This window comes from Cygnus atratus, chromosome 4, assembly GCF_013377495.2.
Source record: "Cygnus atratus isolate AKBS03 ecotype Queensland, Australia chromosome 4, CAtr_DNAZoo_HiC_assembly, whole genome shotgun sequence".
Taxonomy (NCBI): Eukaryota; Metazoa; Chordata; class Aves; order Anseriformes; family Anatidae; genus Cygnus; species Cygnus atratus.
This window is the reverse complement of record NC_066365.1, coordinates 28,981,410-29,002,240: the sequence shown is the minus strand read 5'-3', so window position 1 is coordinate 29,002,240 and position 20,831 is coordinate 28,981,410. Positions and strand designations below refer to the sequence as shown.

At 36.9% G+C, this 20,831-nt stretch overlaps 1 protein-coding gene across 2 annotated transcripts in view; it reads right to left on the bottom strand.

Annotated features, from left to right (window-relative positions):
- FSTL5 (follistatin like 5) overlaps nt 1-20,831 on the bottom strand; it is a 261,207-nt gene that overhangs the window by 187,559 nt on the left and 52,817 nt on the right. For both annotated transcript variants that reach the window (XM_035550439.2, XM_050710405.1), the window contains exon 3: nt 6,235-6,483. In XM_035550439.2, the coding sequence (XP_035406332.1) occupies nt 6,235-6,483 (249 nt within the window). The remainder of the gene's footprint in view (nt 1-6,234; nt 6,484-20,831) is intronic.

The window sequence follows — 20,831 nt, the reverse complement described above, 5'->3', positions numbered from 1 at the left end:
CTATTGCTGGGATCTAATTCACTTCAACTCACTTTCACTGAATCACAGAATGGTTAAATGTTTTTCCCCTCCCCTAATCATGAGAAGATCAGAAAATTCACAGAATAAACCCACATCCTTTTCCCTAGTAGCTGCAAAGTCTGATTGTGAAATCCTATCTTGTTTTACCCATGAGACCTGCTGTGTAAACTTGTAAAAAGTTTGTTTTGAATGTGCTTGTGTTTTCTTCATTTTTGTTCTTTTATTAGAATAGAAAGCAAATTTTCCTCATACCTACCATCAGCATGCCCTGATGATTTTGTAAGCCTCATTCATATCCCCCATAAGCCATTTTATACTTTCAGTCATACTTATTGTGAACTTTTTCCAGTTTGAACAAATCCAAAAGGGGTAGGGGCATAGTCTGCTCTTATCCTCATTGCTCTGCACAACTCAGTAACAGCAGCAGACTTTCTTACCAAAGTTTCTATTGTAACAGTCCTCAGAAACCTAGACATTTTAGTAGTAGGACAAAGAAATCTTAAACTTACAGACAGCTTAACAGATTATAAATCCCACCAAATGAAAAGTGAGACAAAAAAAAAAAGGAAAATAAAGTGTTAATATCAGAAGAAAGATATAGAAGTTACTTTAAAGTTTATGTATGAAATAACTTCTATTCTAGCAATATTCTATGAAAGTCATAGTACACAGGAGTATGTGTTACATTCCCGAGAACTCCTATTAAACTGCAATTTGTCAAAATGACTCAGTGTATCGCTGTGTATAGAAATATATAGAAATACACTTCATGTGAAAAGCTCTTAGAAGCTCATAGTGCAAAGAAAATATAAAATTAATTATGTCATGAGGAATTTTTAGTCTCCTGTTTAGATTTACTGGCCTGAATTTAAGAAAATCAAATCACTGAAGTTAACACAAAAAGCAGACATACCTGAAGCCTATTGAACATCCAATGTGGGCCATTTAGCCCCTGGTAGTTCATACAAAAGTGCAACAAAACTTTTTAGAAGCTTCGAGCTGCAGCTGTCCCTCTTGGGAACACACTTGCAGGAAGAAAAGTAATGGCTCCAGCCTTCTAAGTTTGGCACAAACTTCATGGAGCAGTGGCAGAGGCACCAAGTAAAGCAGTTCTGGTCCATTTGAATCGCTACCCACTGGGGCTTGTTAAAGCTATGCTTGGTGATGGCCAGGAAGGGGTTCTTTAACAGTATGAAGTGCAGTGTGAGCCAGATGGTCTAATTTCTTTTTTCCCAACAAAACATTAAGCTGCTCTGAAACACAAAGTGCATGGCTCAAGAACAGCCAAGACATTGGAAGCAAAGCATGTGGAAACCACCCAGCCGCAGAACTATAGTCAGCAAGCTGACAAAGGCAGTGCCAAATTAGGATGGTATCAGCATATCAGGCTTCCCAGCTCACTCTGTCAATACCAGATTTGCTTTGGCTCATCATTGAAGTTTCCTTTTCTTCCAATAAGTTCTAGATCTCTTCTGCAGGCTATTGCTTCATTATATGGCTTTATTAAGTCCAACCATCAACCAAACACTAGTAAGTCCATGTAGTGGGTTTATGTGGCAAGGTTTTGGTAGCAGGGGGCCAGAGGGGTGGCTTCTGCGAGAAGGATCTAGAAGCTGCCCCATGTTTGGTGAGGGCCCCACTGCTGACCAGAGCTGAGCCAAGAAGTGATGTTGTTTTGCGCCTCTGTGAGAGCATATTTAAGACAGGGAAAAAAAAAATACGCTGCATCACACAGCAGCTGGGAGAGTGAGAGGAATGAGGAACAGCCTTGCAGGCGCCAAGGTCAGTGAAGAAGGAGGGGGAGAGGTGCTCCAGGTGCCGGAGCAGAAGTCCCCTGCGGCCTGTGGTGAGGACCATGGTGAAGCAGGCTGTCCCCCTGCAGCCCATGGAGTACCATGGTGGAGCAGGGTTCCACGCTGCAGCCAGTGAAGGGGACCATGGTGGAGCAGGTGGACCTGCACCGACGGAGACTGCGGCCTGTGGAAGACCCCTGCCGGAGCAGATTCCGGGCCGGACCTGTAGCCTGTGGAGAGGAGACCACGCAGGAGCAGGTGACCTGGCAGAAGCTGCTGCCCGTGGGGGATCCAGGTCGGAGCAGTTTGCTCCTGAGGGATGGACCCCGTGGTACGGACCCATATCTGGAGCAGTTCTTGAAGAGCTGCTGCCTGTGGGCAGCCCACGCCAGATCAGTTCGGCAAGGACTGCATCCCGTGGGACGGACCCCACAGCACAGGGGACAAGAGTGACCGAGAAGGAGCGGCGGCGAAGAAGCGCTACAGACTGACCACAACCCCCGTTCCCCTGTTCTCCTGAGCTGCTTGGGGGGAGGAGGTGGAAGGGGGTGGATGGGGGAGAAGGTGCTTTTGGTTTCTTTCCTTTGTTTCTCACTACTCCAGCTTGTTAGTAACAGGCAATAAATCTTACTATCTCCCTATGTTGAGTCTGTTTTGCCCGTCACGGTAATTACTGTGCGATCTCCTCATCCTTATCTCAACCCTTGAGCCCTTTTCATCATATTTTCTCCCCGTTCCTCTTTGAGGAGTGGGCGTGAGAGAGCGGTTGTGGTGGAGCTCGGCTGCCCACCCGAGTAAAACCACCACAGTCCACCACTAAACCATGTCCCTAAGTGCCACATTCACATGTCTCTTAAATACCTTCAGGGAAGGTGACTCCACCACTTCCCTGGGAAGTCTGTTCCAATGCCTAACCACCCTTTCCATGTAGAAACTCTTATTGATATCCAATGTAAACTTCCTCTGGCGCAACTTGAGGCTGCTTCTTCATGCCCTATCACTTATCACCTCAGAAAAGAAAAACAACCTTGCTGCAGCCTCCTTTCAGGTTGCTGTAGAGAAATGATGTCTCCCCTCAACCCCCTTTCCTCCAGTGTAAACAACCCTAGTACTGTAAATCATTCAGTTATAAAACTTTGTTTCAGTATTCATAGATTTTAACTGTTGTTGTGATGTTAACCAGGTAGACAGAACATTTGTTTATAAAATATTATTTTCCAATCACAGAATACTAAAATGTTTAATAATAAGCTTACTACTTTAATGTTGCATTTCCCATCTTTTCTGATCTCAAACTCAATGCCCAGTCTAAAACTTATTTCTTGAAGAAATATTTTTCTTGCAAGAAAATCAGCCCAGTATGAGGATTTGAAACCCAAAATGTGAGCTAAACGTTGAAGGTAAATATAAGGTTTAGACTAGATGAAATTTAAAAAATAAAAATCAAGTTACCAAGTGCATGTTTGCATGATCTGAAGTCAACTGATTAGCAATAGCATAGAAAGCATAATCTTTTAACTGTAATCATGAAGTTGTGCATATATACACACAAATATATGTGGAGTCACTGCTGTCAGAGACCACTGATACCATATGATGGCACGTTGTGTACATACTGAACCTATTCACCTTCCTGCACCACCAATTCAGAGTGGCTCATTCTTTTTAAAGAACTCTGTGAAAGAATGCTCAGGATGTTTGTTTTCTGAATATAAAATCTTTTTTGAAACGTTCTCATCTCAGAAGCAACTCATTGAGATGAGATCATTTGCGCTAGAGTATGTCAGCTAAACTACAAGTCATGCGGCAGTGCCTTTCTGACAACACCAATGACGATGGGGTTCACGTTTTCTATCTAGGAATTTCACTGTTGAGGGTATTTTCTATTGGCTCTTTAATGTTTTTGACCTGATAATTGGCAGTACTTTGCCCTTATGGAAGACAACCTACTAGTTGCTAACTCAAAAATGTCTTTTAAAAGAAAGGAACCTCATGAACACAGTTTAGAATCTTCTTTTACAGTACAGATGACTCCAGGTACTAATACTGTGAGATTCAAGTACATAGAAGATACCTCAAGTGTAAGCCCAAGTCACCACACAAAACTCAGCCCTCAAGAAGTTAAACAAGATAGCATTAAAGAAAATTACCTAATTTTTTGAAAAAGAAGTAACTTGAATCACACTTTGAACTGAATGATGGAGAACATATTCAGCAGTCATAAATGGCAACAATGCTGCCATTACCATGTTGTACTATAGCAACAAATTAGCTGAAGTTACTAAGACAAAACTTGATATTTATAAGGTCTGTATACAACAAACAAAATAAAGGAAAAAACTTGCCCCTAGTCATGTCTGCTTAACACCACTGAAGGCACCATAAAATGAGAAAAAGGAGATAAAATGAAATATTTTATACTAATTGTAAGCATTTTGATACAGCATCCAAATTACGATATTTTAGCATCTTGATAAGTAATAGTTTTCAGAAGAGAATTCTAAGGAAGTCAGTTGGGTGCCCTAGTCCTTTTCTGAGGACCGTCACTGATTAAAAGGAGAAACCCACTTTTTTAATCCTCTGTCTAAATTAGGTGCCTGAAGTTGAACATCATTCAGATACTCCATTTTCTACTACAGTACACATGAAACTAATGTAGTGAATTTAAACTGTGAAGATCAGCTAACAAAACTTTAGGCAGCACTTGGATGATGTTTCTAGCTAAGACACTGCCTCAATTTCTATTTCAGTAAATAAATCTTGCCACATTTTCCCCCTCAGAAAAAGCAACGCTAATTTTTCACAAACATGCTCTGAATTTATTTGTAGTGTATATCACATACTGAAGGACTGAAATTAGCCACATAAATTTAAACACTTGTGTTTGTTACTGTCATTTATTCTCTAAGTGTTGTATCATCTAAAACAAAATTGTTGAATTTGGTTTTGTTTTTTTTAAATCTACTTAGGAAAACATAATTCTTAGTTTTTTGTTTGTTTTTTTTTAAAGATTGTGATTTTTGAAACACAAGACAGAAACATCCATGTTTTATTATTGCACAAATCATTCCCTACAAGTGACATATGCTATGATCCTAAAATCAGATTTTAATTTTCTGCTACCTCAGGACAAAGTCTATATATTATGACAATGCATCAATTTTCTACACAGTGTCCACATTAAGGTTTTTTTTATTATTATTATTCAGTTCTACTACAAAACCCTTTGTTATAACAAAGTTATTAAGATGTGTGCATAACCTGGGATGCTCGGATTTAGTAAAGAGTTCCAACATTTCATTTAAATGCCAACTCCTTAACAACAAATGTAGCATAAAAAAAGATCATTTTTGAAAATTTTAAAACTGGTTCCATTTGAACAACCTTATACCAGAATAAATCCTTGAAAATTCTGATTAAAATTTACGTGGAATATAACAATGTAAGTGAATGTTAAATAAGAAATATGAACTTCATTTAATTGAAATGTTTTCAGTAGACTTCTTTCTGTGGTGAAAGTAGCTAATGCTCATGCAAATTTTTGTCCTACTGAGTAGTTCAGGTTTTCTATTACTGAGAATGTAACTATATCCTCAACTTGTAGCCTTTAAAAAGAATAGAAATTAATTCAACCCCTAGGTAGACTCATTAAAAATGGCATTATTCAAAACTGTTTTTTACCAAAAGCCATCTGTCTGTTTTAACCAGTAACAGCAAACTACAAATCTACCCAAAAACTCAAACATACTTAATCAAGGTCCGTATTGGCAGAGTTCCAGAAAACCGCAAGGTGTGCTCAAAATACATAAAAACAGAGCAAGCTGCAATTCAGTATGATAAGCTGCTTCATATAAAGGCACATCTCTCAGTGTTCAGGCTGGCATCTCTCAGAATTCGGTAGATGAAAAGGCAGCTTAACTTGCACGCTTTGGTAAATACACAAGTAAACTTGATTGTCCAAATTCAAAGCGAGCAAGACCCATTTAGCCATGAATTAGCTGCCAGTCTACCTATTCATCAACTTCAAGACCAAATATAAATACAGGTCCCCCAGCCCTACCAAACCCCTCTGAATCTTAAATTCTGTTTTTGCTGCAAGAGAGATTAATGTACTTTGGGCTTTGGGACTGTAAGTACATTCAGACGAATGTGGTCAACTGCCACATCTGTATGAAACTGCTATGGATTGATCCTAAAGAGAAATCTGGTTTATTCAGATTAAAAAGGGTGTTCATAGATAGCACTAAGTATAAACACAAAGAAAAAAAAAATCTATAAGATGTCTCTGGAGTGACATACTTATGGTATTACCTTCCAGAGTCATTTAATTGTTGTACATTCAATGCAGCCTCTATAATTCTTTAAATGAACTGCTTGAAAACACGTAACCAATAGCAGTGTTTTGTACAGCCGCACTTACCTTTAAAAAAGCAATCTTCATTGTGGACAATGGTGACCTTTTCCTTTTTCAGGCAGGCAGCACGATGCACTTCACAATGATTTTCGTAGAACTCTCCGTCAGAGCCGCACACCGGCTTGTAATGCGGCTTGCAGCGCTCCATGCAGACGCACTCAGCCTGGCCGCTCTCCCCGTTCACAACACAGTGTCTACCCAAACCGCAGTACTTGTTTTCGCATGATCCCAAGTGCCCATCTTGACCCATGAACCCTGAAAAACGCAAATGGTAATAGAAGATCTATCAAATCACATGCAAAGAATCTGACAAAATCAAATACTTATTTTGCCCACAGGCTTTCTTTTTAAGCACTCTAAGGCTCTTATTACTATTTACAAGTCCTCACAGTAAGAATTGTTTTATGAACCTTACAGGTCAGAAAAATGCAGTGCAAAAAAATAACAACTCTTCAATCCATACAATAAATTGTACTGTGTCATAACAGTGCTGTTTTATTAAGCTGCCTCAATTTTACCAACAAAGTGTTTTCTGAATCTTTTAAGAAAGTACTTACTAAGCAAAGTTCTTGTTCTAAAGCCAGAATAATTATTGGTGGGATTCAGCATATACTCTTCAGTACATGGACAGATGAGTGTAAGACAAAAAGCAACAACAAAAAAAAAACAACACAGATGCAGGGGGAAAACATAAATAAATAAATAAATAAACACCACACACAGACAAACAAAAACATGCACGGACGTGAGTAGAAGTGAAATAAGACAAGTCATTATTATTAACGAAAAGTCTACCAAAACCTCTCCTCTAGCTACAGAGGATTCCTAATAGAGGAAGGTCTACTTAAATAAAAAAAGTTACATGAATGCAGGTAATTTAACAGTACTGGAGGGCCAATGACAATGCAACACTGCAATGTAAGAAGAAATAACGATATCAGTGAAGCAAAGAGACAGTGCTTTTAAGCATACTGTGACCATCAAGCCTGCCTGCAGTAATTCTCCATTCTGGTACTACTTTTTTCAAGAAGCTGGGTTCACTGATACAGTGACCATCTACAATACTGAATTGCATTTTGGATTTGTGAAGTTCTCACTTCTTCTAGAATGAATTAGAAAATTATCCATTTTCTAGTAATTATTGGCCTGCTCTAGGTCATTTGCAAATACAGAAAAATATAAACAATATCTCAAAGCTACTTAGAATCTGTACATTTTAATTGTACGCAAGATTCAATAAGATATTTGTATTATGCAAAGAAAGTGAGAACATCCTTCTTTTACAACCCTGCCTAATGCTTAGCATAAATTAGCCTGGAATTAAACAAATTTAATCTGGGTATCATGACTAAGTATACTAGGTAGTCATTGTCATGTGTTCATTGTCATGTGTTCAATTAACTGTAATTAAAAGCATCATCTAATAACAAGAAGGGGAGGTACAATGAAAAAATAAAATGAAATTTCCACTTGCAGTTACTAATGCTTCGATTATGCAGAAGGTCTGAGACCATAATTGTATCATCAAATAAGTATAAAATACTAAAATATCACCAAATGTAGAAAGAGACACAGCCCTTCACAGTTAACCTCATTTTATTCTCTTGCTGTTCACTCCTAATCAAATCAACAACTCCTAAGAACTCAATCCCCAAATACCATATACTCCTTGTAATCTCACTCCTTGTGATTCCTTCCCCATTCTCACAGCCAAGCTGAAAAGTACTTGGCTGCCCCACAGGAAAAAAATATGAACAAACAAATGGCAATGCATAATTTAGTAGTTTTAGATTTATTTTCTTTAGTGAAGAGCTAATGAGCAAATACATCAGCTTGGCACACATTTCTCCTAACTACTGACAATCTATGTTCTTCACTTCACTGGCAGAAGTCAATTCTCAACACTTTTTCTGCTTAAGCGTATAGGATTATTAGACCCAAGACAAAAGTGCATTGGTTCTTTCCTTTCTTGTACAGCAAAGATCCCACTTTTTTCCACAGACCAATACAGTACAAAAAGCATGCAGCCATGAAAGTTGGCTTTGATATGACAAATCCTTTTGCTATATTATTTTACAACAATCTGAGCACAATGCTGAGAAGACTACATACTCGCTCACCTCTGACATATTTTATCTAACTATATTATAGCCATTTTTATACACATGTATAAAACAGTTTAGGCCAAGCTGGTGTTGGTGAGCATAACATTCAAAAGCACCAAACAGACTTGAAATGTGCAAACTTAATCAAAAATTTTAATTTTCCAATTAATTTTTGAAAATATTACTCCTTGTACCAACACGTCATAACTATAAAGAGGCAACAGAGATTACTTAACAAAAACTAATCTAAATCCCATTTCTTTCCCCTACTGCTAACATCAAATAAAGTTAAGTCTTGCAATATCCAAGCACACTTCACAGCACTGGTCATATACACATGCCGCAGAATTATAGGACTTTGGAGTGATAGAACTGCTGCAGTTTGAAGCCAAAGTCCATAAATCGTTATTGTTTCTGCTTTCTGAATTGGAAGATAAAGTTCTCAAACTGACAACTGCTCTGAATTATTGAGGTGTGTGGTACTTGAGCAACGTACAGAGCTGTATATTGTTGTGAAAGTAGAAACTGATTTGAGACTTCACTTGGGACTTCATTTTAGTACTATAATTGAATATGATGTCTGAATGAAAAACAGCTACTTTCAGATGAGGGAGAATTATTTTCTTAATATATAGATAGTAATATTGATATATATCAGCATATACCAATCATATCAATAAATAAGCAAGCTTTCATCCCTAATGAAAAGTTCTATAAATGTCTCAATGTTATACCATTAACTAATCCAAAACAACACATGTATTTACATGTATCATTTCATACACAACTCCTTCTATCAAAGTCAACTGTAAAATTCAAATTGACGTCGACACAGGTAGTGTTCCTTCTCCAGACATAGTTTTTACCTTCAGTTCTGCTATTACTGAATGTTAACAAGTGCTGTTCTGTGTTATTTTTAATTTATGAACTTGCATACCTTCCAACCCATTCATAGTACAGACATGTCACAAAAACAAAAAACACCGGGTTTTTCTGAAGGCTGTTCTTCCATCTAAGCATTTAGATTTAGACAGTAAACTAGTCCAAGATGAATTTAGGTTCTTATATTTGGACATACAATTTAGTGCAGAAGATAAGCAGCCCAACATATTCAATATTAAGAGAGACAGAGAACAAGTAAATCAAGAGGACAAATGATCTGCCCATGAATGCTAATCTTTTTTCAGCAATTTAATTGGAATTGCTTATGTGACAATAGAGGAGTCCACATTTGACAAACAGCACAACGTGATTATAGGAAAGTGTGTACCAATACAGCTAAGTTAGCATACTCTGCATTTTCACCTGATAGAGTATAATATCTATGCATTCATAGAGGATCTACAGTACTATGGAAAACAAAATGTCCGTTGTTCAATTTGCAAATGCATACTCTGCAAGTCAGGAAACATTTAAATTATCATAGCCATAAGTTTAAAAAGCCACATTTGAAGAAATATCATTAAAAATATATTACACCTAAGGCAGCCAAAGCAGTCACAATGTTTTTTTGGATTAAACTCTAGACAAACATAAAAGGAAAGAACAAATAAATGGAAAATGATTTTTATTTTAAGAATTGGAGAAAGCAAAATGTTTTTGACTTCTCTTTTAAGACAAGTCATCATAAACAGAGCTTCAAGCTGTCACTTAGCATTCCTCATACGTATTGCCAGCTGAAGGAACAGAACCCAGAACTGATCAAGTTTCAGGCCACATTTGTCTTATTCATATCTGGGAATTAAGTGAGTGTTTCAGTATGTAAAAGGCTGGCAAGAATATCCACTTTTCTTCTAATGAATCAGTTAAGACAAGCATCATACTCAGAGACTTCAGAAATTCATGAGCATGTGAATCACCCCGTTCTCTAGTCAGCCTGAGGTTGGAAGGCACAAAGGGTTTTTGTATCTTGAGTCCTCACTCCCAAACACAGACTCTCCTCTCAACAATAAAGTTTGTATTCATGGCTTCTATCATTACTTACAGCATTCTCTACATGACATTTAAAACAAAGTGGCAACTAGTTTGGGAGACAATAAGTCAATACCTTGCATATGAATAACCGACACTGATTTCTGGAGTCAACAGTCCATCTGTCCCCCCACCTTTTTATTTAAGAGGATTTTGTCAATAACCATACCAACTCTACAGCTGTATTTTTTCATCATATCATCTATGAAAGGCCTACAGAACATCAGGATTACAGTCTTGGTAACAGCCTAAAGTTTCACATGAAACAGGAATATCCTGGAAGAGATGAGGTGGGGAATGAAGGGGGGGGAAGGTCGAGGGTAGAGCAGCAGTAGGGAAATTGATCGCTGCCTACCATTAACACTAATAGGGCAGTAACACTGAACATGACCTCAGCATGAACTGTATCTGTTCGTAAATATTTTCTAAAAATATCTAGACTTTTTTTTTTAAAAAGTGAAGTACTTTAGCAGCAGTTCTTCGACAATTTTTAATATTTCTAGCAAGAACAGCTTGTAATTGTACTGACTGAACAAGACACTAAATTTGCATTACATCCAGCACTCCTGGCACACAAACTTCTTCAGTAATTTAGTGTTTTTGATTTTGATTGGGAAAATTTTGTGTAGGGACAAAATTTAAAGAAAAAAAAAGAGAGAGAATCTCAGAGTAAATGAAGATTGTCAATAATTTGTAAGTATAATGCCTGTGGTAATAAAATTCCCCTATATGACTAACTAATAAAATAAAGAGAGAGAGGATTTGGGGCAATTACCAAAGTATTCTCTAAACATGATATTAAAGTGCCATAACACAGCACTTTTATTCTGTAGCATCTTCACCCTACCCAAGTCAGACCTCACACTCAGAGGAGAAAAAAAAAAACAGCAAAGAAAACACACACACAGTCCTTTGATTTTAAGACAAAGGTAAGGAAAAAAAAAAAAGATAATTTTGGTTTTGTTTGGTATGTTTTTTAACAGGCAATACAATTTAGTAGTCAGTTGTTAAAGCTGTCTGCATTCCAAACTGACTATCTTAGTCAAGCTTTTGGACACACTACTAGCAATTTGCATCTTATACATTTTTCTGAAGATGCAGGACCTCCAGAATACAGTCACCTCAAGGTGGATGTGGAGAGAAATATCACTTGTGGTCATGTTTACAGATTTGAATCCAAATTAATCTTAAACTAACGCATGTCTTCTATAAAATATGCACAAACACATAAGCGTTTCTTCCAAATCCTTAAAGTAACAAAAATATAGGTTTATGTTCCATGCTTATTCACTTTTTATCTTGCAACAGACTTATTCTTAACAATTACAGGGCAGCTTCAATTTAAATAATCTTTCATACTATGAACTACTTAACAAAATAAGGCTCATAAAAGTAGAAGCAAACATACCCCCTGAAGTTCCAAAAAATCACCCTCGATAACAAAGATTTTACAGATTGTGAGATTGAGCCTGAAAAATAATCCATTCTTTTCAATCAAAAGAAATATTAAATTTAGAGGTCTCTCTTGCATTTCTACTTATACGGAATTACTTGTCTCTTCACATTTGATTTTTTTTTAATTGTCTAGAGGCTTAAGTTTAAGCACGGGAAGAAAAATAAAAACTCAATTAATTGTCCATACATCCTGAAGTTCTTTGTCTCTATGTAGCAGAGGAGACAGAAGAAGGACACAAGAAGAAGGGGAAACCATAGCAAGAACCTGTTGAGAAAAATTACTTAAATACTACCTTTTTCCTGACTGCAGGAGAGTAAAGTTGAGAATAAAAAACCCAGGGTACAATAGTCAAGTTCAAAGCGCATTCCTCTTAACAGAAACAAAGAACCACTTGTTTGTATAATTAAATTTTGTAGAAGAGAAAGGAATAAGATTTGTCACGTCACAGGTATGATGAGGGAAAAAAATGCTCATAGAAGACAAGATAATCTTAAAATTACACTTATCTTTCACCACAAGGACAATGGTTATAGTAGCAATTCAAACACAGTCAGAGGGAGAGTTTGAATACAATAATTACATATAAAACAGAGAAATGCCACTTGAAACAGACTCCCATTCATAATGGTGAAAGGCTGTCCACAAGAGGCTTTGTGGACAAAAATCACATGAAGAGCTTTTCAGTAAGGAGTTCAATAGCACACAAATATAAATGGGACTTAGATTCATACTGTTAAGGCATAACCTTGTAAGGTTATGGTAATGAGACAGCAGCTAAAAGAACTTTTAAAGATTACCAATATATAAGTACAAGAGTATGCTACCTCACTCTAATTAACCACAACAAAATGCCTGCAAGTATTCAGTTATGAAAATGAATGGATAAAACATGAGGGACAGTTTTAAAACACAAAGCAGAATTTAAAATATGGAGTTCAAAACAACAGTTGCACAGATATACAACAATGCAAGTTTTACTGAAATATTTTCTACTAAGTGGTTTAGAAGACTAAAATATTTGTGCAGCAGGACTCTCAAAAATAAATAATAATAATAATATAAACTATCCCATTTCGACACCAGAAAGTGCTTCTCATAACAGATAGCCCAAGCAATTCCTTCCTGGGCATTCCTTTCAATAACTTATCCTTTGCCATATCAATATCAAGCCTTTCATAAGAGCAGAAGTAAGCTAAGAAACCTAAAATCTCTATTTTTAAATAACTATATACATTCACAGAAGTAAGTTTGATTTTGTTGCAAAATTGTGCCATAGCTTGCCTTGTTTTTTGTTTGTTTTTGTGTTGTTTCCCCTCCCATTCTTTCCTCACTGTGTTTTCTATGACCCGGCAACAAGCAAAACAACAGCCTGTAGCTATCTCTGACTTACACAAGTTACTGGTCAGACAAGTACTGCTACAGAGTGCAGCGCTTTACCTGTGGTGGCAAAGGAGCCTCACCAGCCTTAGCTGTCACTGAAAGCAGTGGATCTCTTCAAAGTTTCTCAGAGAGAGAGAAGGGCAAAATAAAGACTTGTATGGTAGCAGCACCAGTGCTTTAAAGATAGAGAGGGGAAGGAATGATAAATTAATTTTAAAAAGCAAGCAGCATGGCCCTGAAGAGTCAGGGCAAGCCCCCTGCCCTCAGCTGCAGCCACTTTGATTTCTCACATCTCAGAGTCTTGCTCCCACCTGTAGGAGCAACAGTAAACTGCACACTTAGCTAGCCAATAGCTTTCTGGGCCATGGGTTTCCCTCTGCAGCAACTAAGCTAGAGTACTTTATGCAACAGTTCACTTTGCCTGTGCCTACAATCAATTTTTGGCTGAGCCCTGTCCTGTATTCCATTCGTCCCTGTGCATCGCCCCGTCCCACCACCCAAAAACCACCCTTTTTAGGACTGGAAGTACTGTGAGGACTTGCACCTCCTTGCTCTCTGACTGAAATATTCTGGTGTGCTCAATGTTTATTGGTGGGGACTGACTGAACAGATAAAGACAAAGCCTCCATGGCTGCACATGGATTTTTTTTCTTTGAAAGTCATGCCAAATTCTTAGGAGAATGCTTGCCTTGAGTATTCAAATAAAGTGATTTTCTTATTCTCCTGCAAAGACAGATGAGGACCAAACTGGTAGAAAATCCCACACTTCTAAATGTGTGTATAAATAAATAAATATAGAAAACAACAGTGAGTAAAAGGAGTAACAAACAAACAAACACAACAAGAACTGTAAGATCAAGAAGATTTCTAAGTGTTGCATACCCTAGTATTAACCTGAAATACTTAATCTCCCTGAAAATATTTAACTGTTGGTCAGAAACAGTCAGCTTGGCACCTTTGCCCATTTGAAACCTCTTCTCACTTACCAGCACTTCGCAACTCTCTTGAGCAAACTTTACGGGATTTAGCTTTCTCAGAAAGCAGAAAAATCAAACTATACTTCCTCAGCTTGAACCAAAGAGAAGATGGCACAAAACACCATGTAGTAAATAAATAAATAAATACAAATCATAGAATGGCCTGGGTTGAAAAGGACCTTAAAGATCATCTAGTTTCAAGCCCCCTGCTCTGGGCAGGGTTGCCAACTAGAGCAGGCTGCCCAGAGCCACATCCAGCCTAGCCAAAAAAAAAAAAAAAAGTGAAAACACAACCCCAACCAACACAATAACATCAAACATCTGCCATCTGCGTGGTAGATGGAAACATCTCCCACCTTCCTGAAGCTCAGTCTCCACCTGCTCCTCCCTTTCCCTGTCAGCTGCCGCCACACACGGCCTCCTCCCAGCCCCAGTGCCAAGCAGCCTGCATCCATGCGGCCCTCTGGCTCCTGACCCTCACCAACAGCAGCTGCAGGCACCGTTCCCAGCCTTTTCTCCAGAGCAGTGCCCAGTTCCCATTTCTCCCTGAACCAAAGCCTGTTTTGCCACCTGAGAGCTGCATGACCATGTTCCAGCCTTGTGCCCAGGGCCCAGATGGCAGGGTCTTTGCATGCAACCTCAGAGTACAGGGGTATGTGGGCTCCCTCAGGTGAAATTATGGTCCTGGATGTTCACTTGCTTGAAGGAACCCAGTATGAAAGTGTTGCAAAAGGAGACAAACTCCTGTCAACATAATAAGCCTCGTAAAAATCCCCTTCCCTGATCATCCTCCTTACATTTGACCAGTGACTGCTATGTTAGAGCAGGCAGCCCTCGGTTCTGCCAGCCACACAGAAGCAGGAAATGGGGGCATCGCAGCTACTGCAGGCCTGAGAAGGTCACCACTCGAACAAGCCTTCACACTTTTCAACATCTATTTGAAATACAGCCTGTTGAGAATCACAAAGGCTTAGCTTAGTCCAGACAAAGCAGCCTAAGTAGTGTTCACGTGTTATTTAAAAAATACTACTAGTAATAAGATTAGCTTTAAGAGCAATGATCAAAATAAACATAAGTCTCAGTTAAATTATTGACTGGAATTTCCCTTTTACTGAGGGCTCAGTTAAATATCGGAAAAGCTGCTACGATTTGGACTCAAAAGCTAAAGTTAGAACTATTGTACCACACAGCAATATTAACTTTTCGTCTGTGGTAACTTTTCACATGAAGAACAGATTTGACAATTTTCAGCTAACAGTATGTACTCAAATGACTACTGTTTCCCCCATAGGCTTTCCCTATGATTAAATATGCTTATATATCAAATAACATTATAAACAGAAACTTTAACTTATCCTCTGATTAGGTAGCTGGCACCGAAGAGGCCCTTTAACTATCCACAGTGCAAACTAGTATACCATACTGCAGATATTACACAATTCCCATGTATGACATTAATGCTGTTTTGTTGTTGGTTTTGGTTGTGTTTTTGTTGTTGTTATTGTTTTGTTTTGTTGTTGGGTTGGTTTTTTGGTGATTTTTTTTTTTGGGGGTGGGGGGGGCTGGGGCAGTACTTCAAAGCCTTCCCTTCAGAACAGAGCTATGATAGCTTTCAGCTATCTTCCTCAGGGATCTCTACTAGAAAAGGCAGCATAGAGATTGAGCTGCATTGAAACCATATGGTTCAAGAGCAGGATCATTGCTGTTCAGGGAAACCTAAAATGGAAATGTCAAACATTTTCAGTTTTACTGAATAAAAACATTTCCTCCTAGTAAACTTGATGTTGCTGACTTCGTTTGAGTTGTTACAAAGGAACTCTGTGGGTTGGCCCTGGATGGCAACCAAGCCCCACCCGGTCATTGGCTCGCCCTCACTCTGGAATAGGGCAGGAATTCCATAAGGAATTCCTTCACTGCTTCCCACCAGCAGGTGTCCAGCCACCCCCTGGAAAGCAGAGCCTTAAGGCTGTGTGTCCTAGCTATGAAAGTCCCCCACTTTCTCTTCCTTCCTTCCTTCCCCAGTATTTTATTGCTGAGCACAACGACATGAGGTATGGGATATCCCTTTGGTCAGCTAGGGTCTGCCTTCCTGGCCAGGTCAGTTCCCAGCTTCTTGCCCAACTCCAGCCTACTGGCTTTGAGGGAGGCAGTGGGAAAAAGAGAAGGCCTGGATGCTCAGCAATAGCTAAAGCGCTGGTCTGTAACCAACACTGTCTTTATCACCAGTCTACAGCACCATACAAGGCTGCTATGAAGAAAATGAACTCTGTCCCAGCAGACCCAGTACAGGAACACTATGCAAGAGCTTAACTAGCACTGCATATGTTAGGAAATCCTGCAAGAACATTTGAGGGCTGGGAGAGGAAGGACAACAGGAAAAAAAAAAAATATGTCAATGATGAAATTGCATAGGTTAAAAAAAAATAGAAAATCCCACAATAACGTCTAAACTGCTAATCCGCGTGTTGGTTTTTTTTTTAGGGAACAAATATGTATAGAGGAATATGAGGATAATTTTTATATACAGAATTTCTAATTCAGTTTCTCTGACAAAAGTAATGAGAGACTAATATAGTCCATCTCCTTTTCCTATCTGAAACTTAAACATTAATTTAACAGTGTAACAGTTATTAAGGTGGACTATGATTTTACAAGCCCTTCAGAAAAAAACAACAGCAAAACATTGCATACTTGTATCATATCTCAATTTGTAGACTGTGTCCATCTTTGTATTAGACACAGAGTAGGCGAGATCTTTTTAAAAATTTCATCTGCATCAGTATCAACAGAAGTATATAGTTCTATTTAAAAATGTCTGCAGATATCAGCAGGAGACTGACATCTATCACTGAAAAGTAGATATGAGCTTGAAGCTGCTACACTGAAAATTATTACTCATTTATGGAACTGCTCATCATTTAGGAAGCACTTGGAAATTATTCCTGATAGCATTATGCAAGATTTGAAAATCCCAACAAAGATAATCAGGGCAGCGGATAATCAGTATTTTCCATTCATCTTTAGCAGTTACTTTCAGGATATTGCAAAACAGTAGCATCTGTCTGTGAATTAGTGTGTTGGTTTCTTTTACTGTAAAAAACCTTGTAAAGTCTCTCATATATTGCATAAGGGTAAATGCAAAGGACACATTAAATTTTGTCTGCTAGGATGTATTTCTAGTCATTAAGTATTTCTCGCAACAGATTAGGACAAAATACATAAGGAAAAAATATTGCTGTGCATTGTTCAGCAAAGGACGCTGTTTCTTAGTTGCCCTCTTCCTGACAGGAGCAAGAAAAAATAACTTCAGAGTTACATAGAAGACTGGATCTACTGTTTTATTTTATCTCACAAAGACACAACTCAGCTAACAAACTTTGACACCAATGAACCATGTAACTCTGGACTTCTGAAAACTGAGAAAAACCTACAAAATGTAAATATCGTTCCAAATGGCATACAGTATCTGAAAATGAACCTTTGGAGACAGCAAAAATGAGTCTCAAAAAGAATGTCTTTACTAAGAATAGACATATAGATGGTGAAGCAACACCATTTGTCTTTGGAGTTTATTAAATAAAAATCATCATATCAAGTAAGCTTGAACATTCATGACAATTCTGCCTTTTTAAGTTACTTAGGAAGTGAAAACGCACTTTGTATGCCCTTTCTTCTGAGCAGGATTGATCCTATCTCCTCTATATATTCTTATATACTCAGCAAAAGTTTTGTTTTTGTTTTTGTTCCTGAAGGAGTTAGAGTGAACCTAATTATCTACATTTACCCTAATAAATAAATAAATAAAAGCTAGACTGTACTAAAGTGGAATAGTAAATGCTTTCCCAGCTCTCTATTTAGAGAGACTATTGCTCCATGAAAGGAAAAATACATGAAGTGAAGTATTAAAAATAATCTTGACATGATAACTATATGAGAATATTCCTTTTTGAAGAAATTATAAAAGCAATATCGCACATAAACAGTCTACTTAAAACTATTTCTATATCTATATGTGCATCTTTATACTAATTAAATATTTAAAATTACCTGCTAAACAAAAGAGAGCTGTCCATTCAAATAAATATAAAAGCAATTTCTTCCACTAACAAAACATAATGCAACAGTGGGAGCAATTATTTAATTTTTTTAATTATATTATTTATAATTAATTAATTATAAATTATAATTAATTATAATTTGAGCAATGTGACTAATACATATTTTCTAATTCCACACTTAAACTAATTATATTTTTTAAAACATAATTCCTAAAAATAAAATAAAATTAATTAAAAATATATATATATAATCTGGTTTTACTGCTAAACCATTGTAAGACAGTTTAAATTTTGTAAGTCTGGTGTTTGCAAAAATAGTTCATTATAGAATCATGTTTTACTCTTTTAGATCTTCTAATAATATGTCAAAGCAAGTTAAACTAAAAATACAGAGAGTTCCTTTCTCCTACATCATGGGATATCAAAACTTATAAGAAAATGCATATACATCTTTATGAACAAGAAAGCATTTAGTTTTCAATAGAAATAAAAGTTCCAGTCAGATATTCCAACTGTCATGCTTCTTGTAATAGTTGATGTAACTTCCAACTAGTGACGAACATATTCCAGAAATGGAAAAAATACTTTTTTTTGTTTTGTTAATAATATTAAAAATTGACAAAACCTTCTAGCATTGCTATGCATGAATTAATTTAGGGCTACAGTAATAGAATCATTAAGCATTTCACAAATCCAAGCTACAGAATTAATCGTAGAAAACCATAAAGAGCAGACTATCATTTTAAGCTACTATTCAAGGAAGTACTGGCTACAGGAACATCAATAGTGATTCATAACTGCCGCACTTCCACTTCGGTTGCTGCATTTCATCCCACTGTAAAATGGAGAAAGGTTAACTTGTAAATTATGGTAAGCTCAGACACTGAATCACTGTCAATTCTTTCAATGTTTTAGCTAGTGAAGTGCTGAAATTTTTCTAATATAATGAAAATCCTGTTATATTCTTTTTACATGTAATTTCCAAAAGGAAAGCTAATTCTGATTCACATTAATAAAGGTAAACAATATGTTATGCATCATACTTTCTTTAGCGATTTCAAGAAATTTATGAAATGAGACAGACATAAATTTGCTTTTTACAAATGGAGAAATAAGCACTGTTGTGAGAAAAAGCATTTTGGGCAACAAGAAGCAAGGATACTAGATTTATTTTGTATTACACTGAATTGAAAATTATTACAGGTCAACAAACCTTGTTTATGCTTGAAAACTCTGAATTGATAAAAGCATATCAGTGCAAATACTTTTTGAGTTGCAATGTCTTTGTAACTAAATTTTTACAATTGTTTTCCTCACAAAGAGTTTAGTTCAATGACTGAAATTATAATGCAGAATATATTTTCTCTGTGCTTAGGGCCACCAGCTGATCTTTCAATTTACAACAGTTTGAAAACTGGCAAAGAAATCTGAGACCTGTGCGACTTGACTCATTAGTTTAAAATGACTTGAATGACCCAACTAACTTACTGCAGTTTTCCAAAAGCCAATATGTGTATATTAAGCAGCTTAATCCATAAACTGCCACAGTTATTTCTTATGAATTGGGATGTCAGTGTACTTCCAATCATGTTGGTTAGTGAAATTTGCCCTTAAAAGTGCCCTTAAATACATCCTTTTTTTTTTTTTTTTGTACAGAATTTAATCTGCACCATTTCTTCAATGCCCAACCAAAGGTAAACAGCAGTTTCATTAGTATTACTATACATGGATTCAGAAAGGATTTTCACAGAATTCTCTTAGCATTTCAACATCTAGAAAACAGCAAAATGATCCATCATTTGTGTGTAAAGCTCTCTGGAGCTCATATGCAGTTTTCACAAAAAATAATTGGAAAACCTATCATCTAGGAAAAAAATTATTTCCTTTAGATTTATTCTAAATTTTCTACCTGAATTTGATAATTGGTGTGAAGAATATTCACAAATGTATTGCTTAATTTTTTTCAACATATCTTAACTGTATCAGAGTGAAGTGCTTTTGTCTGAGTATATATGCTATGCCAATGAGAAAGTGTTTATCTCAAGTTTTATCTTCCTCCCTCTGCCTCACCCCATAAGAATCATGTTTTTACATCATGTCTTTCCCTTCTTGAGGGAACATTTCTGGAGAACAACTGTCTTAACCATAAGAGTCCATTCACAGGAACATCACAGATTAACTCTGCAAGTAAAAATTATCAAAGTTCTGTTCATGCTACAACTCAATCAAATCAAGCTGATTTTTTTTTTTTCAGAGACACATGGAGGGCACACTCTCCCATTATTTATTACCTGTGCACTACAGTAAAAACATCCACTGAAAATTTTCAAGACGGTGACACCGGCTGAAACTGCAAAGTGCTTGCCTTGTGGCTTCACTCACTCATAATTGATCGGTTTATTACTCTGAAGTACAAAAGTTTCTTTCTATAGTACCTGCAGAACTCTTTTAATATCATTGATGCAAACAGATACTGTGCAGATAAAGTCTGACAGACATATTTAGATAGCCTAAGATGTTAGCTATATTCTAGATATTTTCTTTAAAATCGCTGAAGGCGTGTACAGTAGTATAAAGAACACGTAAACATAAATACGGTTCTCCATAATAATATAATGGATAATGGATAACGCATATAACATACAAAGGTTTAAAA